We start from the raw sequence: 27,945 nt of genomic DNA, 5'->3' as shown, positions 1-27,945 counted from the left end.
GGCACATTCACCCTTCGCCCACACAAACTCGTCTGTTTATCTTTAATCTGATGATCAAGTCCAGAAGGCGGGGGTGGCAGTCAGCACATTCCTCCGTCCTCCACGATGATAATGCCTTCTGTGTCTAATTTTCCTCTCTCCTCCTTATAGGCTACTTCCCCTTCTTGAAGATCTACCAGTCCATGCAGTTGGTGTACACTTCAGGCATTTAGTGAGTCTTTGTTGCTGTCATGTGGTCAGTTGATTGCACAGATAACCAGAGCCCTTTTGAGGCTCTGAGATGTTGTCTTCTGTGAGCTCTCATGAGGTTTTAACAGCATCACAAAATAATTTTAAGAAGAGAGGATTGAAGGGAACTGCACAAAGAGCATCTTTCTTCCTCAGTTGGGCTCTTAGAATTCAGATCTTTCATCTTTATTGTTTAGCTCAAGGCCTTTCTGAGGCGATCATGGCCCCTACCAGATATAAACTACATCAAGTTTGATCATCCAACAAGTTTTCTGTGTGAAAACATACAAACAAGCAAATCAATTGGTCACTTACTGTAACTCCTCGTACTTCCTGTATTTACTTAAGTTATCTAGCTGACTGGTTTGTTTGTGTACATTGTGTTGTCAACAGTGATCTTCAAGGCACGGGAGGCAGGCGGCTGAGTGTGACCATAGAGCCGGCTCTGCTGCTCAAGGGTGACATCATGGTGAGTTCATATGGGAAAGAAACACTATCAGGAGATCTTTGTTGGGTTATGTGATCCCTTGCTCCTGTCTTGTTTTATTACTGGGACATTTGGAAGAAACTGTGCTTGTGGGAGACTAACACTTAGTCTGGATTCTCCTCACAGCTGTAGAGAAAGCTATCAGTGAAAACTGGATTATTGCTGATGACTGTCCACAGGGGAAATCACTAATATACAAGTCAGGGTGATACAGATGTGGCAAATCACAACTCAGCCGATACAAAATGCTGAAACCAAGGGTTTTTTTTTGTTTTTTTAATTCTTCTTTTGAATTGTTTGTCCCTTTCAAAATAAGTGAGATTTTGTATGATTACAGTAAATGAGGAGGAGATGTCTCCTCAAGACCCTGCTTCTAAGTCACCATGGCAGCATTTTCTTTCACTTTTGACCACACAAAACAAATCAGAGTTTGGTCAACAGGCAACTTTTTTGACCAATCAAATCCTCTTCTCTGAATCAAAAGTTTATTACACTAGCTTTTCTGCATTAAATTGATGTTATATAAACAGGAAAAGGTGTGATGACGCACAGATGAAGATTGACTCGTTATGTTGGTACATGGATTTTTTTGTTGTTGTTGTTGAAGAGTGCAAAAGAAAATATAAAAACTCAGTAACTATAGTATTAATTATGCAAAGAGCAGTCAAACAAATAAATGACGAATAAATGAAAATATGAGTCATCAAGCTAAGATGAGGATCCTCCAGCTCTGTGTACTGTATTTGTCTTCCTCTCGCACACATTCACACACTGCTAATATTTAAGTATAACATAAATTGGAAAGAAGATTATAATCATAATTTTAACCACCATAATAGTCACTTCATGAGTTTTTATCTGTAGTGACAAAAAAAAGAAATATTTTTCAAAGTTAGAACATGCTTAAAAGTGGCAAACCTGACAAAGCTCATCCTTCAGTCCAAATTTTGGTCTGGAAAGAGTTTTCTCACTTTGTCAACAAGAAATCATAATTTGTTCCTTTTGTTCAGTCTGTAATTTTAGAAAGAGTATGTGTCAATCACTTTGGACAAGTGAAGCCTCAAATTTACTTACCTAACCGTTTATTATGCCACAGGCATGATGATATTTGACATCCTCCCTTTTTCTCTACTGCCCTCTGCAGGTCAAATGTTACCACAGGCGGGCTCAGAGCGCTGACAGAGACACTGTGTTCAGGCTGCAGTTCCACACTTGCACCATCCACGGGTCCCAGCTGTGGTTTGGAAAAGGGGAGCTGGACGAAGCCTGTATTGGTATGTTTCATTGTTGTTTTTGTTGTTGTTGTTGTTGTTGTTGTTTTGATAGAAAGGAATGTTGAAAGTGTGCATGAGATTATTTTAAATGAGTATTCTGTGAGTACAGCTGACATGTTGCACTGATTGAGCCACTGTGCTGACGTCAAACCCCATTTGCTGACCAAAAACGTACATTTCACACATCAGTAAATAACTGAAAGGTGCTTTTTAATGCCTCCTAGTTCAACTTTTGTGTTTTAAAGTGGGCTCTTTCTCTTTGAATGTAAATCAACAACTGATTTGGTTCTCCTAAGACCAGGGTGGATTTTAAAAGGTCACTTTACTGGCTGATTATCATGCTGGAAGAATTTGCTGATTAATCCAATACACCTTTCTTATAGAAAAGCTCTTTTGAAAAAAGCATAGTGGGATTGTACTCACAGTGATATGTTACTAAGAACAGCCTCGTAATACTGTGGTCAAATAAATCCTTTAATTGTAGCAGCTAAGTCTCCATCCTGGACTCAATGACAGCTCCCTGGAGGTTTGAAACAAGAATGGGTTGTACTGTATGAAGGGATTGAGTGTTTCCAACTCTCCCTCAGAGAGTGTAAAAGAGGTCTGGAGAACACCCGTCTATTGGTTAAACCCATAATAAACGTGGTCATTACCTCATTTCCTCTCGGTTTTAGTTTCTGCGAAATGATACGACACACGCAGCGGAGAAGTATATCAGTAAGGAGAGGAGGTTTTGTATGTGGTCGTCAATCCATTACAGTAAATGAAGCATTGCTGATGTACATAAACAGACCATTGTGGCTTCATGCGACTCAGAACACATCTGTGGAGGGCATTAGTGTTTGATATATTAGAGCAGAAACACTCTCTGATTCTGTTATGGAGGTTCCCCACATTTCTGATACTCTGGTATGCTTTCATAAATCTAAGTCTCCTGAGAAGATTACATTTACTGTTGAAGACTGTGATGGAATAAGAAGTTAAACATTTTTGGGGAAAGTTTTGTGTTTTGTCTTGAGCATTTCTCTCTTTTCTTGACTCAGATGAGCGGTTTCCATCTGATGCCACAGTGGAGTTCGTCTTCTCCTCTGGACCTGAAAAAATCAAAGGTATGTTCACTTCTTATCCTCTTTCCTGAAGTTTTATGTTTCATTTTATAATTTTACAGTAAACACAACATTTTTTTATGCTTTTTGATTATTTTACATTTCAAAACACGTTTTTCTTTCCTACATATTTCACTTTTTAAAATTACCATGTCACCTACTATCACTTTAATCTGTCACTTTGCATCACATGTATTAATTGCCCTGTTTAACGCCATTATTGTTAGTATGTAAATGTTGCATATTAACTTAACTTTATCTTTAATTATATTTCTTTTTTTATTCTGTTAAATTTGATCATTTCTATTATAAGCTTATTCTTTTGTTTATTTCTTTTTATTTCATTGTGCCATTTAGTATTTACCCACTTTGCTCTTTGTATCTATTTGCAACTAACAGAATTCTCCCCTGAGGATCAGTAAAGTACTTTAAGTCGGTATCAACAATTTGAAGCAATTTGCAACAGTCTTGATTTGGGAATCAGATGGGTCTTATGAGATGTACTTGATGTGGACTTTTGGATTTACTGTGGTCTGAAACCACTTTCAGTCCATAATGACAAAGTCAAAAAGCAATACAGTAAAGCAGTTACTACTGGTGTTTTGTTGTGATTTCATCCCCAGGTCTGTGGTGATTCACACTTCCATAGTGCTTTGATGACTGTTGTGTTGGCTGTGTAGATTTCCACTGACATCAGTATGAATGGCTGCACCTGTATGCCTAGGGTGAAGGTGGTGGCTCAAACTCTCAGTATATTGGTGATATTTTAATTCTATCTGGCATAAATTGCAAATTGTGGCATGTAGCAGCTGTGGAAGTTTTCAAGGGGAAGAGTGCCATCCATCATTATTTCCCAGCAGGAAGCAGAATATTTTGTCTAGTGGTTATGCCGTGCATATGCAGTTTATCAAAGTGAAATGTCTCCCTTCTCAGGCCGTGAGTACCAGAAGAATGACCCAGCTGTGACTGTCGACTACAACACAGCTGATCCAGTGGTTCGCTGGGATTCATATGAGAACTTCAACCAGCGATACCAGGACAGCCTGGAGGGTAACACACTGGCTTTTCTCCTCATTTCCCATTTCAGCTTGGTTTTACGTGGGAACTGATGAGAGAAATTAACAACACATTGGCAAGTGCCGTCTAAAAGTTCCCAATCTGCGTCTCAGACTGTGCAAATCAAAGTAATTTCCAAAGTCAGACAGCACAGATTTTAAGAAGGACATCCAAGAACAACAGCTGTTAAGCAAAGTTATAACAGGCTCCTAAGTGGTTGTGTCCAAAGCAAATGATGTTGGATTTTACTGTTATGCAGATGATACTCAATTATACTTATGAAAGCCAGATGAACTAAACAGCTCACTAAGCTGTAAGCATGCCTCAAGGACATTGAAGGGCCATAAACTATCTGCTTCTTGACTCAGACAAAACTGAAGTTATTGTGCTTGGCCTCAAACACCCAAAAGATCATTTTTCTACAGATATATCTGCCCTTGATGACATCTGCCTGGCAATGAGCACCAAGTTAGGAATCTGGAAATTGTATTTATTCAGGAGTTTAAGAACTGATCCTTCCTCTCTCTTTGTCCCTTAGATATTGCTCACACCAGAGGTCCTGTGGATGGTAGTCTCTACGCTCAGATAAAAAAGCGCAGAGGTCCTGGCTCCGGTTCTCTCAGCTCAACTAATGGCAGCAGTCAGGCAGCAGGCCTCGGAGAAGACAGGCCAGATCACCTCCCCACTCAAGGTCCTAACCTCTCAGCTCATTCCCTCCATTTGAACCAATCGTCAGTCCACCCAGACTGTAAGGAGGAGCCCATTCGCCCCCCGCCCCCAACCAGACAGGAGAGGGAGGACCTTGACCGTCTTCTTGGAGGCATCGAGGGAAACCATGACGGGGAGAGAGAGACGGCCATCCTGGATGATGGAGATTCTTTGCCCTCAGAGAGAACAGGGACTCTGGGGCTCAGTCGGTCTTGCTCCTGCCGGGATGGTTACCGGTCCCAGCGCTGTGCTGAGCCTGGCTGTGACCGCACCCTTCTTATGCCTAATGGTTACTGCCTCGATCGGGCTCCTGGCACTAATGGGCACCATGGGGCCACCCCTTCTACCAGCCCCAACCCTGCTGCTGCTCCTCCATCACACATGGATCTGTGCCAGCACTACAGCCCACACTCCCATCAGTCCCTCCCACCTCCAGACCTGGTCTGGGACAGACAGAGTGGTCCTCCACATTATCTTCACCGCTCCTGTTCAGAAGCTTCCTCATCCCGACATATCTACCCATACCCGTCCCCAGACCTCAACTCACACCCGCACAACCACCTACATCACCACCCTCTGTCTGCCCCAGGTCGCCTTTACTGTCGGGAAGATGACTACAGTCCCTACCACCACCCTCCTAACCCATCTCACAGCCACCATCACCCCCATCCACATCACCCCAAACCTGCCACCAGCCCAACCTACCATGACATAATGCTGATGGATGGTCTGCCTCCCCCTGGCTGTCTTTGCAGAGACTGCAGCATCAGGAGAGAAGACTCGGCAGCTTATCACAGCCTGAGGCTCGACCGAAGTGAGAGCTTCCACTGGGACAGAGAGGCAGAGCTCCAGCAGAGGGAGGTGGGGCTTAGGAGAGCCAGGGATGCAGAGTTGCCAAGAGGGTCAGAGCTCCACTGGGAGAGAGATCCTGGGCTGAGGCGTGGGAGAGAGCTTTCCCTCCACTGGGAGAGAGACAGAGAGGCTGAGCTGCAGTGGGAGAGGGACAGAGAGGCTGAATACTGGCACAGAAGGGCCACTGTAGCCTCCTACGGCCCACAGGGTCATGACCTTCCAGCCTTCACTTTTGACCCTTTGCCATCAGGCCATCCAGCTTACCCAGAGGCCTCAAGGTCTCATGCTCACTCCCAGCTGGACCTGAAGTACAGCAGCAGCAGCAGTGGTTACCAAACGCCTCGACAGGTGTGCCCCTGCTCACCTTACCAGCCTTCACCATCTGAAAGCAGGGGCTATGGCTCAGGGTACCAGTCTGAGTCCACATCCCCACTACCTACTGGTTCCTGCAGTCACAGCAACGGGCCAGCAGAGCATAACCACCACCATCACCATCCAGACTCTCAGCAGTCATACGGCTCTGACTCACACACTGGTGAGTCATCCTAACACAGAAACACTCTTACACCCTGTTTTCTTCAACAATGGGAACTGGTCTCAGATTAATCAACAACAGTGTGCTCCTAATAGTTTGACTAGACATGTGCATTGCACAAAAAGCACAAAAAGTCTCATTTTGCAACCTCATCTTTACTTACTGGTCATAAAGCAAGCACTGGATTCAGACTGGGAGCCATAGCCCCGGTGCTTCTTCTAATCGTTTTCTACTCTCCTTTTTTCCAGAAGGTCTTCGTAGTTCTGGTGAAAGTGTTGGCTGGAGGGATCACATAACCCATGGCTCTTTTAAGAGAGCCCACAGAGACGTCCACGCTGCCTGTTCCACGCCATCTGACATGTCCGGACCATCTACTCCCGTCCACACAAGCAGCCCTTTACGTACACGGGAAAGGTAATCCAGCTGAACATTATATCCATGGTATCAGTGATAAAACTTGTAAAGTACAGAGGAAGATCTCTCATAGTAAGTTGTGAACATCTCAAAAGATTATGTGTAGCTATAGAAAAGTAATGCTCATTCATTTCTGTTAAAGCCCAAGTCCAGGAGGCAGGGAGTATGAGATCCGGACTACAGACATCATCGGTAGTGATTGTGAGGGATCCCAACCCCAGGACGGACACTATAGTCCTGATACTGTCGTCTCAGAAAGCCAAAGAAGCAGCACAGACCCATCATCCGTGCCTCAGGTGGCTAAAGACTCTCAGTCTCTTCCAACTACACCTTCACAAACAGAGCCCCACAACCACTGCACTGCACCAACAGACCCCACAGCTCCCCAACAGCAGCACTGTAGCCCAGAAACAACACCAACTTTAACCACAAAGAACTCTTCTTCTGTTAACTCTGCAACTCCATCTTCATCAAACCAGGGACACTACCAGACTCCTACCCCAATTCATGCTTCGCCTGCACCGGATACACATTCCCAGCCAGGACACAACAACCTCCAGACTCCCCATCTCTCAGAGACTGCCTCTATGGCTCAGCCAGTGTCCCAGCCTCACAACCAGATCCAATCAGACGCGGGAGAATTCACAACAACTTCTCAAGCAGAAGTTACTGGATCTTCTCCAGCCAGGGAATCTCACCCAGAAGCCCCAAAACCCACATCTGCTCCCACATCTCCATCACCCCCCCAACCAGCCTCTTGTAGCATGGAGGGCTCTCCAGTCTCTGAGAGTCCTGTTCCTGGCTTTGCCACATTAGGAAGGAGGTTGATGCTGAGTGGTCCTGACCCCCATCATCCAAACCACATCCAGCAGCACGGACCCCCACACCACCAGCACCCAGGTATGGAGCACAGCCCTGCACGACACAATCCTGCTCCTGACATCAACAAGAGGCCCTGCTACTCCAATCCAACCCCTCAGCTCCATCCGTCTTCCTACTCCAACTACTCCACCATCTCCATCCCCCTTCCTCACCCGCAGCCACCTCTGCCGGAGAAGCGCCACCCGCCAACCCAACCAGGTCCACCAAACGATGGGGTAGGGACTCTGAGGCCAGCTGTGGGAAATGTGCCTCTATCTACCACCAACAACACCCAGCATCAGCACCATGTCACATTTTCTCCCACTGTTGGGGAAATGGCGCCGCCTGTAGGCCAGAATGATAGAGAAGCATCTGTTGAGAGTGAGAATGCAAACAGGGTCAGCGTAAAGTTTGTTCAAGACAGTTCAAGGTTCTGGTACAAGCCTGGCATCTCCAGAGAGCAAGGTAGGTGTGATATGCTATGCTTAACTCTTTATTGTAAAAACTCAAGTTTCTAGTTTTGAGATGTTATCGTTATTACAAGATATATTGAAAAAGCCCAGAGAAGCCCAGAAATCTGGAAAAAATAGGCTCGTTGGTACTTCTGATGTTTTGTTTCTATTGTTCCGTAGCAATTGCAGGTCTGAAGGAGAGAGAGCCAGGAACCTTCCTGATCAGAGACAGTAACTCCTTCCAGGGGGCCTATGGCCTGGCGCTGAAAGTTGCCACACCTCCTGCCAACATCAACAACCACAGCAGCAAGAGTAATGATCTATTATTTTTGTTCCTCCAGAATATTTTGTGTGACATTACAATTTTTGTAGAGTTGGTCATCTAAAGCTCTCTAAGTGTAATTTTCTGCTGTCACAGTCAGCGATCCACTGGAGCAGCTGGTCAGACACTTCCTCATAGAAACAGGCCCTCGAGGAGTTAAGATTAAAGGATGTCAGAATGAGCCGTACTTTGGTAAGCATTTGTGTCTCAGCGGTAGTGTTCTATTAGCCTACATGTAGAACTTTAAGATAATATAAAAATAATTGCTGTATCATTTTTTATCTACAGGGAGTCTGTCTGCATTAGTGTATCAACACTCCATCACACCCATCTCTCTGCCCTGTACGCTTAAGATACCTGAAAGAGGTTGGTACCCCTTAAAAGTTAAGATGCTGCTACTGCACATACTTTCAGAAGAACTTTATCTTACATACACTTATTATTTTATAATAAGTGAGCCGTGAAGTTTAATAAAAATCAGGGCTGGAAAAATCAACTTGCACTTAGGACTCTGCATATGGGGCGTGTACTAAACTGCTGAACTGGAATGATCAAACCTTGCACAGACACAGCTTATGAAATTCAGAAGAAAGTTGTTCACCTGCAGAGGAAAAGTATATTACAGGAGCAGCACTTTTACCTGGTCTAACTGTCTGTGGATGCTCTTCATGTCATCAGATCTGATTGGGGAGGTGCAGGAGGTTCAACCAGTCAGTAACATTAGCACAGCTGCTGATCTGCTGAAACAAGGCGCAGGTGAGATACATTTTTAGTTATAAACTCAAAAGTGATTAAAACCTTCATCCCCTGGCTTTAGGTCAAGTAAAGTACTACAGATTCAGATTCAAACAACTGTATTAGTTGTCCACTTTGACTAAACAAATGAAGGCTCTTTGACAACAAATTGCACAAAAAGTGCATCAACATCTCCCACTGTTATTGTGAATTCAAAAAATACTTATATTTAATTCTCACCAAAGGTGGCTTAGTTGGCGTATAGCATCCCTGTGTCCTTCATATCCCTGCTCACCAATCTAACCTCCCTCTGTCTGTCTGTCTGTCCTCAGCCTGTAATGTCCTCTACCTGAACTCTGTGGAAACAGAGTCCCTAACAGGTCCTCAGGCCATCGCAAAGGCAACAGATGCCTCCCTCAGCCGCAACCCTCGTCCTGCTGCGACTGTGGTCCAGTTCAAAGTCACATCACAGGGAATAACGCTGACAGACAGCCAGCGCAGGTTAGAGACAGAAATACATCATGCTTATCACATCATACTTCGTCTAGATGTCTTAAATATTGGTGATGTTATTTAAGTCTGTATCATAAGTTTGGCTGAACTACATTTTATAAGTCTGCCTGGGCAACAGCTGTTGTCTAAGGCTCTATGTTTTGGGGTTAGCTCTGACTTTCCCATTCTCGTAAAAAATTATTAAAGAGGGAGTTTTAGGCTTTCCCGTATTTTAAACATGAATATAAGAGATGAGATGAGATAAAGAAACAATGCTGGGTGTTTATACTGAACATGTAGATTTTCAAACCTCTACATATTCATATTGTAGAAATCCTTGATTTTTTTTGCAGCATTTTCATGAGATCACCACAAGATCTTACAGAAATGATGAGGTCATCACATCAGGAACTCATAACTTGTTCCTGTCACTTTTGAGGGGCAGTTCTCCAACACCAAGGTCTGCCCAAAGATCTGCCCCTGACAGGCCTCCAGAGGGCTGGCTTACTGAGAGGGAAGGGGGGTTTTAGGAGCAGGGAGCCTTAAAGAGACAGCAGCTTAAAGGAAGTGTTTCAGACAGAGGCTGAAATAAGGGTTTTCTCAAACACAAATGTGAGAAAATAGGATTTTTTGAAATCATGCAAAGACTAAAAAAGACTAAAAAAACACAATAGCCCTTCTTAAACAACTGTAGGGAAAGCAATAAAGCCTTTTTTAATCTGAAACTGTCTGATGGTGCCTTAGGAATCAGTAACTGGCTCATTTCTCCTCACTGTACCTTCTGTCCTGTTTAATTCTATCTTTGTCTTTCTTCCTTCAGGGTTTTCTTCAGAAGACATTACCCTGTGAACAGTGTAACTTTCAGCAGCATCGACCCAAAGGACAGGAGGTAAAAAAAGAGAATCTGATTCATTCGCGTCGCTTAGCTGTAGCTCATCACAACAATCATCCACTCATTGCATCCATGATCATTCACTGCATCTGTTGCTGTGAGCCCTGGCATGTTTTTAGTCAGTGAACATGTGAGTGTGCATGTGAGGTAGAGCGTTATGTTTGAGAGCATGCTGGCTGTGGCCGAGGCTGCAGCTGCATCAGCTTGTTTGGCAGCTCTGAATGCGAGTGTTTGAGTCTGGTTTCTGTCTCTTTCTCTTTTGGCTGTAGGTGGACTAATTCAGACAACACGGCTGTTAAGTAAGTGCTCTGTTGTGTTTCATGGTGGGAGAAAATCAGGTTGCATGCGTTTGTTGTGTGTGTTTTCATAAGTGGGTGTAGTTCAACCTGTGGCTGAGTAATCAGTGATATTTGAGCCTTTGCATGGCATCAGATTGCGTGCATACTTTGCCAGAATCATTCCAGCAAACATGATTTAACAATGAAAAATCAAATCTTACACAGCTCCATAATCCTGGTTCTTATTTCAGTGCAGATAACCCTGTAGGCTTACCTACAAGAACAACAAGAAATGTTTGTGTCATTTCTTCCCTTCTGCTTCCTCTTACTTCCTGTCCCTGCCTTTCTTTTGCTGTTCCTCTCTAGAGTGTTTGGTTTTGTTGCCAAGAAACCGGGCAGCTTAGCGGAGAACGTTTGCCACCTGTTTGCAGAGTTGGACCCTGAGCAACCTGCCTCTGCTATCGTCAACTTCATCAACAAGGTCATGCTGGCTCAGCGCCGCTAGAGGGAGACAAAGCAAAACAAGCTCCTGAGATTAAAGGAGCAATGACACAAAACATAAAGTACTGACAAGGACTTTATTGTTCAGTTCTGGCCCAGGACCCGTGTTTCTAAGAAAGTGCCATAACAATAATGCTACTTTACCATGCAGATGTTTCTCATTATTGGTGTTGAGACATTTTGAAGGCGATTTAAAATCTTAGTCCATGATCCCTACTGTTGTTTTTCATTCATGCATGATCAGCTGTCCCTCAACAACAATATAATTTAGTACTTTAAATGACAAATCAATTAAGCAAAAACATGGTGATTTGTGTTTCATCATTACATCACCTCCAAAGAATCCATATTAGCTCTTTAAGATATACATGTATATATCCTCTTTTACCAGGGGTCTGTATCATTCAGAAGAATCAGTGGACGGATCATTTAGCTGTCTTTTTCTGGTATTGTGAGGCTGGTTTTTCAGCATAGGGTAGAATTGTAGCTCTATGTTGGTTGATCAGAACCCTGTCAAAATGTAGTCATCATTTCTGTCCTTACATGCTTAAAAAACACAAGACACTAGCCAGGTAATTAAGTTCCACCTAGGTAAGATCATTAAACATATTTTTATAATAAAAGTCAATTTACCTAATGTATTTATGTGTAAGTTAGAAGAACATTTTGGGCCAACTCAAGTGTTAAAACATCACTCGTATAACACATAATTTGTTAGAAGTTAACTAAAAAAAGAGGTCACATACGGATTCACATTAACTGGGAAAAGGTAATTTAATCACCTTATGAATGAATTGCTTTGATTTTCTTTCACTTTCATTCACTCAAAGTTTTTTTTAACCCATACCATTACACTTAATTTACCAAAAAAATTCTGTCATGATGACACAAAAATAAAGTAGAAATAACAACTAAAATGTACTAAAGTTAATATAATGAAGTAGCTTTTTGTGGGCTTTAAAACCAGTACTTTAACTTCTCTTCTGTACTTAACTACATTTTACATGGTATCTAACAGATATGCAAAGTGGTACTTTTTCTTTTAAGTAAAATTTTGTTAGCAAAAACTGCACAGTGCATCCGAAAAGTATTCACAGCGCTTCACATTTTGTTGTTACAGCCTAATTTCAAAATTGAATTAATTCATTTTTTTCTTCAAAATTCTGCACACACCTCATAATGACAGTGTGAAAAGTTGCCAATTTAATAAAAACAAAAGTTAAGACATCAATTGTCCAAAATTGTTTACAATCTTTGCTCAGTACTTTGTTGATACACCTTTGGGAGCAATTACAGGATAAAGTTTTCTTAAATTTGATGCCTCGAGCTTGGCACATCTATCCTTGCACAGTTTGGCCTATACCTCTTGGCAGCACCTCTCAAGCTCCATCAGGTTGGATGGGGAGCATCATTGCACAGTCATGTCAGATCTCATGTTCGATTGATTTAAGTCTGGGCCCTGGCTGAGTCACTCAAGGACATTCACAGAGTTTTCCTGAAGCCGTCCCTTTGATATCTTGGCTGTGGGCTTTGGGTCATTGTCCTGCTGAAAGATGAACCGTCGCTCCAGTCTGAGGTCCAGAGTGCTCTGGAGCAGGTTTTCATCCAGGATGTCTCTGTACATTGTTGCATTCATCTTTTCCACAATCCTGACTGGTCTCCCAGTTCCTGCTGCTGAAAAACATCCCCACAGCTTGATGCTGCCACCACCATGCTTCACCGTAGGGATGGTATGGGCCAGATGATGAACGATGCCTGGTTTCCTTTAAACAAGATGCCCGGCATTCACACCATCGAGTTCAATCTTTGTCTCATCAAACTAGAGGATTTTCTTTCTCATGGTCTGAGAACTGGGTGCCTTTTGGTAAACTCCAGGTGGGCTGCCATGTGCTTCTTACTAAGGAGTGGCTTCCATCCGGCCACTCTACCATCGGCATCAACAAAGTACTGAGCAAAGGCTGTGAATACTAATGTACATATAATGTCTTAGTTTTTCATTTTTGATGTATTTGCAAAAAAAAATTCAGACTTTTTTCAGGTCATAACGTGTAGAATTTTTAAGAAAAAATGAATTAACTCCATTTTGGAATAAGGCTGTTAAAATCAAAAGTGAAAAAGTGAAGCACTGTGAATGTTTTTCAGAAGCAATGTACATGTACTAAAAGGTGAATGGGAAAACCAAAAGCAAATGAACAACTAGCCTCACAGTAATGTGGTTACCCAGAGTTGGCTGTGTTTGGCTCAGAGAAGTCAGACTGAATCAATGTCTGTTGGTGATGCAGGCTCCTGGTTGAATGATGGTGTATGAATTCTGTAACCATCCGGTTCAGGCTTTTTTTCAAGTGTATAAAAAAAAGACCAACTCAAAGCAGCTTTAAGGACACACAGACTGTGTGACGCGGTTACAAAGAGGATATTTTGTTGCACTGTGTTGATAATGTAAAGACACACATAATGACTGCCTTTAAAAACAGTTAGTGTTTATATCATGTATTGCTACAAAAGTCTGTATTTTTCTTTGTATAAAAGGACCAAAGCCCTGATGATGTAATTCAGTCTCTGTATCTCGAGATGTTCAGGTATTCTGACGTATGTACAGCACATTACCGCCACTCTTGCCTTCAACGTTTGACAGCAGCTTTGTTCCTGCAGAACTTCAAGTCATGGACTATCATTGACAATCATGTTTTTTACTCACATACACAACAAACAGAGAGAGATAGAGGCATAACTCTACTGAAAGTAAACATGAATGTGAGGTTTTTAACCTTTAATAAGAGTGAGTGTGTGTGAGGGCGAGGGGGGGGGCATGTGTGTGTGTTTGAAGGGTTTTTGGGTGAAAATGTTGAGTAAGGATTTGTGACGTCCAAATTTAAAGAAAAGTATGTGGGAAAAGCTGGACAAGGTGGGACGTACAGTTTGAGTACACCTTTGCTATATTTAGTGTTCATTCATTAAAAAAATGATTCAAACACATGAAGTAAATAAAAGCCAGGCTGGTTAACACACACAGGTGAGGCGATGACCTAAAGACTGATGTATTTAACCAAAGAAGAAGCACTCATGTATTAATAAGCTTTTATCCAGCTATATTTTTGTACTTATTACTTCTTTTATTCGTACTATGCATTCATTTAGTGTGTTTCTGTTTTTGTTGAACCCATGATAAACACTTCTTGTATTACAGTGATAATATATTGTGGTCTGTTTCTTGTTCTTTATATTAAGTAGTAATATATTTCCACAAGCAGCTATAGGACAGTGTATGAGACATAAAAAGGAAACATTGTTTGGAAAGGATGTGCTATTTTGTATGCCAAAAAAATGAAGAATAGAATTAAACTGAGATGATGTGGTACCTTCAGCGCTTCTGGGTCTGTTGTTATTTGCTGTTAGCAAGAGAAATGAAGATCAGTCAGTGAAATTATTAAAAACAGACATGTTGATCAGTGAGAGGGTGTTGATTTGAGAATATATAACCCTGGGTGTTTTTGTCTTCTAGAATCAATTAATCATTTTTTATTCAATTCACGAACCATTTTATTGATTTGCTAGCGATCAAAAGAGAGGGAGGTTATAGTTTAAGACTGAGGTGAAACATTAAGACTACATGACTACAAGAATATTACATCTCTATCCTCGAGACTCTGCATACTCAAATGAGAAAATTTCTACCTCTCAACCCATTGTACTTCAATTTTTATAACTTTGGCTTATTTGCCACATTTGGGGATGTGGCTCACATCATCTTTCGGTGGTGTCTGGACATTACACCTATTTCAGTAAAGGTGGAAGGAATATCTGCAAAAGACTTCTACAGCAGCTTTATATCCAAATTTCTGAATGAAGCCAATGTATTTATGTGCAATTACACTAACTTACAAATTAATAATTAAAATAATAACCAATAACTTCCTGTACAAACACAAAGTTTAGTTATTAAACTTGTTAGCTCTAACTTATCCCAAATAGCAAAGTGGAATAAAGAATGCACACCAGACAAAAGCTTGAGTCTCAGGAGGCTCTTTGAGAATGCAGGGTCTCATCAGGTTGAATTAAAAGCATAAGTGCTGTTTTTAGTTAAACTTTAATTTCAAAACATAAATTGGCTACAAAATAAAGTCAAGCCAACACTTCAAGATATTCAAAAAGTGAAAAAAAGTGCAGCAACTGTTGTTGCCAGTGGGATTAGACAGGTTAAAAGTTGTGTCAGAAATAGCACAATTATTCATTTATTTAAATTATTTGCCACCAGATAATCTGAAGATCAATGACATGATAAATGTCCAGTTTACGGTTTTATTACATAAAGAAAACAAGGTTATGTTTACATATTTACATTTCACTTGGATAAGGCTCTGAACAAGTCAATTCATTGTTGCAACATTTACATCTTTTCAAAACAATACTACACAACTGTTTGTTTTAAGAATTTTATTTATTCACAGCTCATTTTCACATCTATTTAAGAACCTCTTTTTTAAAAACCCTAGTAAAAGCATTCAGACAAAATTACAAACAACTATCCCTTTAAAAATAATCAGAGTTTTTCAGTCAATTTGTGTGCACTAAGAAGTCAAGCTTATCAAAGAACTCTAAACAAAACAGAGGCTTTAAGAGAGTCCTGAAGAATACTTGGTCACGTAAAGTCTGTGATTCACAGAGAGTATGTTGAGAGAAACGATCTCTCTCTGTGTCTCGTATGAACCTGAGCCCTGAATCTGGTGTTCTTAAAGTCATGAAATGTTCCAACAGTTATTTACTTATTCAACCATTTAAAAACATCTGTCACTTGTTTAACCCTGAAACACCACTTCAAGCTCTAAGACCAGGCGGCAAATTAAGGTGTAACAAAATGTCCAAGGTGCAAATACTACATAATCCCTGCATTAATTCCAAACAGAAAGAGCGGGTCAGCTCCTTCTCCATTCAGCAGCCTCCATAAACACAGTGTTAGAATACAAAGGTCATTCAAGCTTTGCAGACAAATTCTTTCCTGATGTTGCAACAGCAGCAGCAGACACAGACAGAGCTGTGCACTGTTAAAGGATGGTAAAATGCTGTCTGTGGCACATCCTAGTCAGCTGAGCATCGCAAAGAAAAGCTCTTTCTGACATTTCCCTGCCTGCTAAACACACCACAGCGCTCACTGGCAATGACTCACTTAATTTTCTTCTCTTCTGTTTTTTTTATCGTGAGAACCTGTAACTGATCTGAAACAGCAAAAGTTCAGGCATTCAATGAGCCAAACTAATGCAAGAAAACAATATGTGATACTCTGTGGAAGGAAATATTGTAACAACCAAAACAAACCACTTATCTGTTGTCTCGTGGCTGTTCAATGAAAATCAATTTAACCATTTTCCAGGAAGCAGCACCATCATTTAAAGCTACTTACTCCACCTGAGCTAAAGCAAAAGCAACTTCTATACTTCTGCTGCAGGTGTTTTTTTTTATGAGGGAGAGCAAATCCACCCTGGAGTGTGCACTAACACCTACCACCTCCAACTGAGGAGTGATCCTTGTCTCTGCAGGGCTCAGAGCAGAGGGGTGCTAAGGGTTAAGGCAGGTGAGAAGGTGGAGGTGAGGTGCTGCTGGATGTCTGTGGTGTTTGAGCCACAGTCAATGTAACGGTACGCCTCCAGGCTGTTCATGGTTGTGTGCACCATGTTGGCAGTTTTCACAGTGGTTCTGAAAGCAGGAACAGGAAACAGAAAGTCAGTCTAAGGGTTGAATAAAGTCACAACATGAGACAAAAGAGGTCATTTCTGAAAGCTCCGCCTCGCCCTGCCAGGAACAAGCAGCAGGTCCTACGTCTGAGTGTGAGCACAGGCTGTGACACTGTTTTTCACCCTATGATTACCAAAGCAAATATTAGACCTGCATTCACCCACAGCTTGTGTTCTGAGCATTTAACACTACAGCCTGCATCTTCAGGACAAAAAACTTAAATTCTATTGAGAGAATTCCTCATGCAAGTGTAGTGACAGATAAACAAGCATAACTGCATTTATGCTGGTACCTTAAAATGTGTTCTAACATTTTTTTTGACATTTTTATTTTTGTTTTATTTTTTACTTTTTAATTGACTTTAAATTTTTTCTTTTAATTTGTTTTGCTGATTTGTATCTGTCAAGCAATTTGAATTGCCTTGCTGCTGAAATGTGCTATATAAATATACTTGCCTTGCCTGAGAATAGAATGAGACTAAGAAATGATGGCATTTATTTTGCAGGGATAAAAACAGCACAGGGTCCTGAGCTTGTTTTTCCCCAACTGACTGACTTCAGAGTTGCTGAAGAGTTAACATCCATTTCCAGGAACAACCTGATAATTTTAACAAAAGAAGGTACAAACTACAAGAAAACCTGTTTACTGTTTGTCTTACCTTAAAGAGGACAGTGCTCATCTATGGTCTTCATGCATTGCCCGTATTGTTGAGAACTTTTGATTCTTAGCATTTTACTCATTTTGTTACAGTTGATAAAAAACAAGAATTTTAGTCTGAGCAAGGGACAAATCTTAGCTAGTTATGTTTTACATTGTGTCACACAAGTCACCCCCCGCAGGAAATGGTGGATGTTGTAACGTGTCATGCAGTGTTAGTCAGTATGACACAAAACTAAACCGCACAGCTGCCTCAGAGCTGTGTGATGCAAAGTAAATGCTGTGTTGATACTGTGTTGGTGAAAAACTGACTAAACTTTGGGCACTTGTGTAATTTGATTTCCCCATTCGGTTTCAAATAAACCAAATTGTAGATGTTAAAAATTTCTGTTTGCTCAGCTACATTGGTCTGACAGATAGAGATACCTGATTTTGATTTTCTAACACAAGAAGGTGTTAAGATGTTTTTCATAAAATATTTCATATTTTTCTCTTGCCTTTTAAAAGTTAACCCTAAAAAACTCTGACTTCACAAAGTTTTAATGAAAAACATGTCTTGCACATTTACTTGACACAAAATTCTCATTTCTCTAATAATCCAGTTTTAAAAGCAGGACTTTTTTGTGCACTAAATTTAGGAATTTTTTTGGTTGCATCGATACTTATTCCTGAACCCAACAACCACTTGCATTGGAACCAAGAATAAAAATGACATACCTTTACAAAAAAAAATACAAAATGTTAAAGAGGTTAAAGAAAAACTTACTGCATGAGAACAACAATGTTGTGGACCTTGATGCTGGGCATGGTGCAGAAGGCACTGAAAGAGAAACAAAACAGAAAACAGAGGATTTCCACACTGGCATCTTTATAGCTCTGGATAACAACAGCTCAACCCTAAAACATGTAAAAATCCCAGCTCCCAATTATAGCTATTTGTATGTACAAGGTATATGTTTCTATTTTAGCAGGAAAAAAGTCATTGTTTTCAGTTAACGAATTGCCCCACAGAAAGTGCACAAGTCAGTTTACTGCTGATAAGAGACTAAGTGTGGAAACAGTTACATCACGTCCTCTGTGGCTCCAACTGGACCTTTTTTAAGTCTGCAAACTACTTCAGCTTGACTTTAAAGAATTACAAATATGACACGTCAAAACTACCTGTTCTACAAGGAATTTTGAAGGTGATGAAATGTTTATAACAAGCAGTTGCTGGGAGCAAAACATCATTCTGTTTTCTTTTCATATAAATCAGCATCCAAACTTTCTGCAAACAGTGATGTTTTGAGATGCCTGCATTCAAACTGACCAATTCTGTTTGCACACAGAAGGCAGAGAGTTGCATTATGGGAATAGTTGTATCTGAGATTTTGGAGTCTGTCCCATACTAGGGACCTGAAGTGAGGATTATAATAAAGTCTCTGCTGCCTCTAATTTGACCATTCTTTTTATAATCCATCTCTCACATGCTGACCTGATTTTTTTAAGTCTCTGACCAAAGTAAATGTGTTTCCCTTTCAGCTACAAGAACACCACAAAAACTAAAAATCTAAGTAGGGGTTTATGTCTTATTCTTGGTTCAACAAATCTCAATAGACTTGATATGAGTGGAATTCACCTGACAAGTCCAGTAATTTTTAATTTTTAGATATGAAAATAAATGCCTAAATTGCATGCAAAGATTGAAATAAATCTGCCAATCGAATGAGAAAAAAGAACTTGTCAAGCTTCAGGAAATAAGAATTTCCTAATACGGCAAATTTGTCTTACCCCAGTTTGTTTACTCTTGACATTTTTATTTTTTAATATCTAGAAACAAGAAATTTTCTCAGATTTGCTTTGTGAATTTGGTCTGTACAACGTGTAAAAAGTCTATTTTAATTTGGGAACAATATGTTCTGGGAAGTGAATTCACTGCTGTGCTCACAAGGTCAGATGTTTCCTGTTTCTAGATGATGCTAAAAAACAGTTAGGACAAAGTCTGAACAGAGATACTTACTAGACATACGGTGCACTGCTGCCAATCTCAACAGTGACTGTGTAGTTCACCTAAAGAAAATAAAAACAGACACCTGTAAACATGTTGTCATTTTTGCATTATACCTACCTACCTATCTATCTATCTATCTATCTATCTATCTATCTATTTCTATATATATATATATATATATATATATATATATATATATATATATATATATATATATATATATATATATATATATATACATACATACACACACACACACATATTATATATATATATATAGTGCTTTTAAAAAAAACATCTAGCTTACACAATGTCCAAAACTCTTCTCAGCAGGGTTAAGTCAAGCTTGCTTTTGTTCTTTTTCGTGGAATTTGCTGGCAGGAGCAGTAATGTAATATTTTCAGATAAAGGTCAGTGTTTGTGTTTTTGTTCAAAAGTCTTCAGACCTTAAAAACTTTATGAGAAGGCTTTCACAGAGAAGCTGCAAGCTCATGTTTAAAGCAGTCTTATGAAACAGATATCACACCATGTCTTAGGCACACCCTCACAGGTGCTTTACAGTTATGATACTTTTGTTTGCACACTGAACTGTGAGCCTGCAGCAGCAGCTGGTGATGTTAACTGTGCATACAAACAGTGTTTACACAGAAATGGAAAAAAAAAGTTACTTATTTAAATTACAGTGCATAACATAACAGTTGACCTCCTTGGACTTTTGACCCGAACAGGGTTAAGACATGAAACTTTTAAAGACCAATTTTTTGTATAAAAACCTGTTGCATTCATTAGCTGTCGTCTAAAAAACTTCTGATTATGCCTCTTTTTTTCACCTGAATGTCACTGAGTGGCAAGAGGGCAGTGACGTTGTGTTGCTGCTCAGACCCGATCACAGTCTTCATGTAAAACACTCGACAGCTCACACTGTCCACCCACACCGAGAAGAAGTTTGGGTTGCTGAGGTTCAGAGTGCTCTGAGGACAAAATGTCAAAAGAAGGAAGTTAGGTTTAATAAATATTACCGTAAGCATGTTTTTATGACATTTATTTTCAGGTTTTGGGCGTGGTGATAGTACGTTTCATATCACAGCGTAAGCAATAAAAACTGGCGCGAGTTCAGAAAGGAAACATGTCTTTCAGGATCCCTGCATTACAGTCCTTGTTACAGTTTAACTTGTATATACATTAACTCAGGCAGTTCTCACAGTTGCAGATAGCGGGGCTGTTCTGTATCTCAGACACTTGCATTTTACTGTCCGAATGATTCATTTTAGTGCTTAAGCAGGAATCTTAACTTGAATATAATTGTCAACATATTGCAAAGCAGCAGGAGAGCATGGGGTGAAAACGCAAGTACTATTCTGAAAGTACATGACTGACAGAACTGAAATAAATGTTGCACAAAAAATTTGAAATTTGTTTTAGCAACAGTGGAATAAGCTGTTTGGCATTGGTAGAGAAGATTTGGCAAATTTTTCTGGGCACAACCCACATCCTCAGTACTGCAGCACATCCCACAAATACATATTCCTTACAAATGTGGCGCCGTTTTAAAGAGAAATAAACAGGCTTTCCACTGGTATAAGATTTACTACCAAGGAGCTTCATTACAACAAATAAATAATCCATCAAATACAAATTGCCAAACTTTTTCTTCATATCAGAGCATTTTTCTCTATCTAGTAGGATTAGAGACAAATGCGATCCTATTTCTTGGGGTCAAAAATTCCTTGGCAGTGCCCGTGCAAAGTAGCATAGCTGAGAAAAATGCACAAAAACAAATCTAAGAGTGAGTGCATCAACAAATTGGCTCAGTTTCTTATTTTCTACAAACAAACTAATCAGTTTATCATTTGAGCATAAATTCTATTATTTGGACCCACGGTAGCAAACTTTGACCTCTACATAATCCAATGTTTCTACCAAAAATAAGAGTTCACTCAAACAAGATTTAATTTACCATACAAATGAGTTTGATGGAGGTACCGCACTTATAGAAGTTATCCCACACCAAATAAACCTCTACCTTTGATACTCTATGAATTGTTTGGCGTTTTGAGCTGATTCAAGGCTAAAGGCTGCTGATATTTTCAGGCCTCTTTATGTTTTACAATCAGTTTCAAGGTTTTAGCCAAAACAAGAACCTCAGGGATTTTTCATAGGCTTTTGCAAACACGTATCAGCATTTTTCACTATTTCCTGACGTTTTGAAGACTCAGGAGTAAATCAATTGTTTAGGAAAGATTCTACAGATTACAGAAAAATGAAAATACTGCATCTGTAGAGCTACATTTATGATGTTAAGATTTCAAAGCTGTTATTCAGACCTAATGATTCCTTTGGGGCTGCAGTTTTTGAACTGTGAAGTGTTTTTGCCAAAGCTTCCAAAATGAACACGTTTGTAATCAATACCTCTTTCAGACATTACCAGCATACAGTATAACTGGACTTTAAAACCTTCATTAAATAAAGGAGGAATGTTGGATTAGACTTCATTATTTTCAGCTTAGTGCTCCTGATAAACTGCAAAAAGGTAGAAAAAGCTTTAATAAGCTGAAAGTAAGAAGGAAAACCTACCGTCATGTTCATTAAGACCTTCTGATTGGTTGTGTCAAACTGCACGGAGACAGAGTGTATCCCATCATCCACTACAACCACAGAGCGAGGGAAGAGGAAAAAGGCCACGAGCGAGGAAGCGAGGAGACACAGCACAATTGACAGGACTACATACAGCTTCCTGTGACACACACAGACAGAAAAAAAGCCCTTCTTAGTTTTTTTTAACAACTTTTGACTTCAATCAATGTCCCATAGCTAGACTGTGTATAAATAAAAATACATATGTTGAGAAATTTAGCTGACATACGTTCTTTGGGGCTGCAGCCTTTGGTCGCTGTATGGGATCAATGCAACCAGTTCATTCACCTGATCTATAACGAGAGAAAAGCAAGTCATGCAACACAGTGATCAATGTTTGACCTTCATATTTCTGACCCATAGCATACGTGACAACAACACCACAACTGACAGGGCATTTGTTTGGACTGTGTTTGAATGCACTGTTGAAAATTAATGAACAAAAAAAACAAACAAAAAGACATGCAATAACAGGACTCTGACTTTTTCTGAATGTGTGTATTGAAGTAATTATAATAATAATAATAATAATAATAATAATAACACATTTTATTGGGACACTTTTACTGTTAAAAAACAATCTTGGAAACACTTTGAGCCATCCAGCAATTTTGTCTTATAATTTTGCTAATGATATTGCAAATCAAAAAAATAATAATAATTCATCATTCCGTAGGACATTTTTCGGCATGTGTGTTTCAACTCCATCAAAACTGCCTTCTTTATTAGTTCTACAGAAAAGTGAAGATATCTTTCTGTTTTCCTGGGATTTGATGTAAGGATTTCCTCTTGTGGAAATTTTAGTGTAAACATGATTTACACATGTTTCAGATCCATAAAAGATTTTACCACTGCAGTAAAATGCAACTTTTATGTTCTAAATAAATCAAAATAATTTGAATTAACCAAAATTAGTCACCTGTTATTTACCGAGAACAAATAGATATCCAGCTGTGTATGGCATGAGTTCATACATTTTCACACCCAGAGGAATATTTATATTTGTCCTTGTGTTTATTGGGACACATGGAAAGCTTTTACATGAACTATAACGTCATTATTGATTTGTTTTTCCCTAGATTGCATACTAATTATGGGAATTGGATGCAAATCATGTCAAAAATACTTTTAATTCTAGTTTAACAGTTAACATTTTGCATGCGACAGGCACTAAGAACAGTTGCTCTGACCTGAAGGTAGCCTACTTGAGAAAGATTGTGGATCAAGTCTGGAAGTTCAAGCTGAGGAGGAGCCACTTAAACCATGAGCCAAGGTGTCCCAGGTCCCTTATTTTAGCATCCTCCTCAAAAGTTTGTGCATATGTATGTATTTCTAACATCATACGTGTGAATTGCTATTGGCCCTGTAACTTTTCAACAGAGTGAAAACACTGTCCCTCCTCGGGTACTTATTGTTCCCTCTCCTTTTCTTTTTTCTTCCCAAAAAATCTTTAAAAATGTGTGCCACTGCAGTCAAAAGATGTGTTTTCCTGACAAGATTGAGGATCTATTTTAACGAAAGGAAGAAATTACACCGCTATTGACTTGAACCGTCTCTACTTACATGATATCCTTCCAGTGCCCTGACATGTTGGACACGTTATGCTATCCCTGCCAGTGAACTCCACGTATGGAAACTGTGCTATGTCCTCACGTCTGCTCATCCCATCCAGAGAGTCATTATCGGAGTCTCTGCGCTCTTCTGTCCGGCTTTGGTTCTTTCTGTCCGGGAGGAGTGACAGGCTGCTGTCGCTGCGAGACCACCTCATCCCCATTGTGGATCAAGCCAGCAAAGGATGGTCAGTCCACAGATCCCTGTAGGCTACAGCCTGCCTGTAGTTGAATGGAGAATAGAGTCAGGCTGAGCTAACGTAACATATAAACTGCGAATTAAAGGGAATAAACGTTGTTAGCCTTAAAACTACTATGACTGTCTTTTTTTAAAAAAAATCATCACCCGTTGGATTAGCTGACGGAATCAAATTTCCAAAATATTATGTTCAACAGGTGAACCGGTGACAGTCAGCTACAGTGACCTCCGGTTGTAAAATGTAAATTGAATCAACACAAAGTGTACTTACCTCTATGAACAAACATGTTAAACGTTTTCATTCTGCAGTCCTGTAAGCAGCAGCGCAACCGGCTCGCTGTCGCCCCAAAGTTTAGCTACGTTCAACTCCTTCATTCACGTGGTGCCGAAATAATCGGACAAATTAGTTTCCAACTGGGATGATTCACGTGGTGGATCGTCGAAGCCGAAACAACTAGAAAATCCGTGAGAAGTGTGAGCAACCGATTTGCCGAGTTGACAGAATTGATGTGATTTGTCGCTGAAACATGGCGGACTTAAGTCAACACTGGTAACATTATGTCCTCCACGTATTAAAACCTGTCTTTTGGCTATTCAGTCAAATGCATGGAAGCGTTTTATTTAATTTGCAGCAGCTTTCCAAATTTAGTTCCTTAGTCCACTTAAGTACACTAAAAACCGTTCTTATTATCTCGTTATTGTTCTCACATAATGTCCTCATGCTCGTGTGAGTACACTGGTGTCAGGAGGAGTCAGAAGACTCCAAAACACGGGGGCTGGAACCATCCGAGGAGCACGTGAATGCAGCAATACTATGTTGCCTTCAAGTGACCTGCGTACTTTTAACAACCCGAGTGATGGCGGTAGAATACTACTGTTTGCTTCCTTTTATGTTTTATAATGTTTTTACTATAATAATAATAATAATAATAATAATAATAATAATAATAATAATAATAAGTTGTAGTAGTAGTAGTAGTAGTAGTAGTAGTAGTAGTAGTAGTGAGATTAGTTTTGAGTAGTAGTAGAGGTAGTCGTACGGTTTGCTACATTTGTGGAACGAGCAACTATATCGTATGTGTGGTCCTTGAGCTTAGATGATAAACTTTCTACTGTTAAACTAAAATGGTCTATTTCTGCATTTACTGTCCAGTACAAGCAAGAAAAAAAGTTCCATTGCAATAAAAAATATCAAACACACCGAGCTTAGGATTCAGGTTCTGTTTATTATTATCAAAATAGCAACTTGCAGATAAAAAAAAATGTCATTTCTTAAAAGCTTGTCACATTTGAAGCTGTTCGTCTTTTCAAGATTTGTATTTTTCAGCCATAACGGAGCAACTAGGCTGAATGCTTCCGACACAGTGAGCAGTACATGAACGCACCCGGCTTTCATTGGTTGACGAGGCAAAGAGAGATTAGTTAGAGATTTCACTGCCGCCCTCTACTGTTGGGATCTTGATATGGTGTCCAAAATATTAAAGGGTTAAACAGCATTAGGATAGCATCTTTAAACACCAGCATTCATTACACCTGATCTTCTATTGCTTTAATATAGAAAAAAACAACAACAAATGAGAAATCACAAAGTTTATGGGACTTTTTTTGTTGTAGGGTACAGCAGCTGTGGTGACATTAAACATCAGTCTGTCCTCTGATCTTCCGTTTCAGCTCCTCATTCTCCCTCTGCAGCATTTTATTCTAAAAGGAAAAAAAGCAACTGTTAGTAACTATACTACAGAAAATTACAACATATGAGATTATATTAGTTGTGTTTTATGTCAGCAATTGGCTTGAGAATCTCTTAAGAAATCTCTCAGTAGCTAAAACTGAGACAACGGTCCATCCTGAGTAAAGTAAAATTCAAACCTTGTGCCTGAGTGCTTCCACCTTTAGGTCTTGTGCTGCTCTGTTGGTGTTGGCCTCTTGCTTTGAAGCTCTGACAGAGTCCCCGATTAATGACACCAGAACATGAGACTGAAGAATAATTCAAAATGCAAATAAGCCACTGAACCATTCTTGGAGAAGATGCAGAGCCGTTGTGTTGAACTGAGGATACTCACAAACTTCCTGCTCTGGAACAGATAGCAGTGATACGTCTCTGCTGCCGGGTGCTGGGCCACAAAACCAAAGATTTTGGGTGAAGAGGGACTCAAAGCACAGAAAGAAATGTTGGACAGAGGGCAGGTATATAACAAAAACTGTGAAGAGGAAACACAATGAAGATATTGACAATGATTGAGGACTAGAGACTGTGAGGATTCAATGGTATACATCCTTTTTCTGAAGATATGAAGAGAAGTTTTCCTCTTGCACCTTGGTTTTGTTTTCCAAAATGTCTATCCCACTTTGAGACAGGAAGAGGTGGACTTTGCTTTTCTTGGCGGCCTTTTCTGGGTTGTATTTATCTGGTGTCTGAGGATAAGAGAGGATTGATTGGACGTCATGTTGTTTGTTGCATCTTTGAGTAAGCATGCAGAAAATTAGGTCATATACAGCTAAAACAACCTGGGTTTCCCACTTTCATGTAATGTCTTAAAGTGCTCTGATAACATTTTGAGATTTCAGATGACTACACATTGATGTGCTACACAAAAATGGCAGATATTGCTTTGCTTTATTGTTGCTTTGTGCAACACATAACACACAAGAGCATTTGCTACCATACTGATGTCAACAACACATTAATTTGTTTAATAGTACAGGATTCTGGGAAAGACAGCCCAGAAATACAGTTGTTGTTACTGACCTTTAGGCTCTCAATCGCTTCATTGAGGATTTCTAATCCACTATGGCGGACCACTTCAACTCGGCCAAGAAACTGCAGATTAGAGAAAAACAAAAAAAGGTAAAATGGATGTAAAATGGTGTTTTCATTTGGGTTAAATGTCAGCATGTGGTCCACAAAGGAAGAGCACCGTGATGATGAATTAACATCAACGGATATGGGGTAAACTCAGTGCAGGCTAACAGGCTGAAGTGGCCATTGGGCCCCTGAGCCTATACTTAAATTATTGCTAGCAGTTCTATTTACGGTTAGAAACACCATATAACACAGCCAAATGAAAGGGAAAAGTAGAAACTAATAGCAAAATGCAAATTGACAACAAACGTGTAAATATGCAAACTAAAAATCATAAAGGGGCTCAGTTAGCTATGAAAGACACAAATCATCTACAAAAAGAAACAAACAGTCCCCTAAGTTCAGCAAAATGATCACAGAGAGACACAAATTTACCACAAATGAAGCAACCACAAGTTTTACTGCTGATCTTTGAGGAGTAGAGGATCTTAACAGGTTCCACTTCCTCTCAGTCTGCCAGTTTTGACTGACATCAAATTTGAATGTTTCAAAATAAGTGCTTACAGTATGGATTAGAAAAATCTGACCGATTTTTAAAGATACAACAACGACATTGTTTGGTTGTTTTTGAAGTAAAAGTGATTTTCAGAGTGAAATTTTCAGCCACCCAGAGTCAGTGCTCACCCTCAGGGAGAAGGAGATCTCATTGTCGTTCTCTGAAGTGTCACTCATTGTAACACTTTTATTTCCCAACTTTACTCTGGGGAAAATGTAGAGATAGTTTTAGAGGCCCATAAATGTTTCGATTACTAAAAAGGTTAACATTAAGAAAAATACTTGAAACATTTCTCACCTTTCAATGAGTGGCTCTGCTCCTCAAAGCTTTCCAAATGCTGGAGTGTAAAGTCTATGGGAGTTAATCAGTAACCATCATTTCTTCCTTATTGCCTTTTATCAGATGTAAAGGTATATCCTGGACCTGTTTTCAATGTTGATGCATCAAAAGTTATCTAAGAACAAATGATGTTAATCATTATAAGAATGATGATGTTAGAAAATTTTACTTGGAGCAAACAAAAACTAGAAAAGCACCCAGACAGCACAGACCTCCGCCAAGCGTATTATGATT

The 27,945-nt window shown here is 39.9% G+C and overlaps 3 protein-coding genes across 8 annotated transcripts in view; 1 reads left to right on the top strand and 2 right to left on the bottom strand.

Moving 5' to 3' along the window:
- Positions 1 to 12,229, top strand: part of tns2a (tensin 2a) — a 71,474-nt gene extending 59,245 nt beyond the window's left edge. For 5 of the 6 annotated variants that reach the window (XM_074680790.1, XM_074680788.1, XM_074680789.1 and 2 more), the window contains 16 exons: positions 151 to 211; positions 622 to 697; positions 1,860 to 1,989; positions 3,033 to 3,098; positions 4,029 to 4,145; positions 4,690 to 6,246; positions 6,495 to 6,660; positions 6,803 to 7,986; positions 8,154 to 8,285; positions 8,392 to 8,487; positions 8,584 to 8,661; positions 8,974 to 9,051; positions 9,363 to 9,531; positions 10,343 to 10,411; positions 10,684 to 10,713; positions 11,059 to 12,229. In XM_074680790.1, coding sequence (XP_074536891.1) covers positions 151 to 211; positions 622 to 697; positions 1,860 to 1,989; positions 3,033 to 3,098; positions 4,029 to 4,145; positions 4,690 to 6,246; positions 6,495 to 6,660; positions 6,803 to 7,986; positions 8,154 to 8,285; positions 8,392 to 8,487; positions 8,584 to 8,661; positions 8,974 to 9,051; positions 9,363 to 9,531; positions 10,343 to 10,411; positions 10,684 to 10,713; positions 11,059 to 11,197 — 4,148 coding nt within the window. In that variant the 3' untranslated portion in view covers positions 11,198 to 12,229. The remainder of the gene's footprint in view (positions 1 to 150; positions 212 to 621; positions 698 to 1,859; positions 1,990 to 3,032; positions 3,099 to 4,028; positions 4,146 to 4,689; positions 6,247 to 6,494; positions 6,661 to 6,802; positions 7,987 to 8,153; positions 8,286 to 8,391; positions 8,488 to 8,583; positions 8,662 to 8,973; positions 9,052 to 9,362; positions 9,532 to 10,342; positions 10,412 to 10,683; positions 10,714 to 11,058) is intronic. The other variant, XM_074680791.1, reaches the window with a different exon arrangement.
- Positions 12,230 to 15,422: 3,193 nt separating this feature from the next.
- tmem106c (transmembrane protein 106C) lies at positions 15,423 to 24,788 on the bottom strand. Its single transcript, XM_074682526.1, has 8 exons — positions 24,285 to 24,788; positions 23,768 to 24,036; positions 22,434 to 22,497; positions 22,145 to 22,304; positions 20,401 to 20,541; positions 19,580 to 19,629; positions 18,347 to 18,400; positions 15,423 to 16,884 (listed from the first exon to the last, which is right to left on the bottom strand). Exons 2-8 carry the CDS (start codon positions 23,976 to 23,978, stop codon positions 16,731 to 16,733), a joined length of 834 nt encoding a protein of 277 aa, XP_074538627.1. The 5' UTR covers positions 23,979 to 24,036; positions 24,285 to 24,788; the 3' UTR covers positions 15,423 to 16,730.
- An 860-nt stretch (positions 24,789 to 25,648) lies between these two features.
- On the bottom strand, positions 25,649 to 27,548 carry LOC141798818 (PTB domain-containing engulfment adapter protein 1). Its single transcript, XM_074680676.1, has 6 exons — positions 27,501 to 27,548; positions 26,763 to 26,834; positions 26,330 to 26,428; positions 26,077 to 26,214; positions 25,883 to 25,990; positions 25,649 to 25,714 (listed from the first exon to the last, which is right to left on the bottom strand). Exons 1-6 carry the CDS (start codon positions 27,546 to 27,548, stop codon positions 25,649 to 25,651), a joined length of 531 nt encoding a protein of 176 aa, XP_074536777.1.
- Between the last annotated feature and the right edge of the window lie 397 nt (positions 27,549 to 27,945).

The sequence above is a fragment of the Halichoeres trimaculatus genome, unplaced genomic scaffold, assembly GCF_033239565.1.
Source record: "Halichoeres trimaculatus isolate MK-OKI-2021-1 unplaced genomic scaffold, fHalTri1.1 fHalTri1_scaffold_11, whole genome shotgun sequence".
NCBI classification, from domain to species: domain Eukaryota; kingdom Metazoa; phylum Chordata; class Actinopteri; order Labriformes; family Labridae; genus Halichoeres; species Halichoeres trimaculatus.
This window is presented reverse-complemented; position numbering and strand designations above follow the sequence as displayed.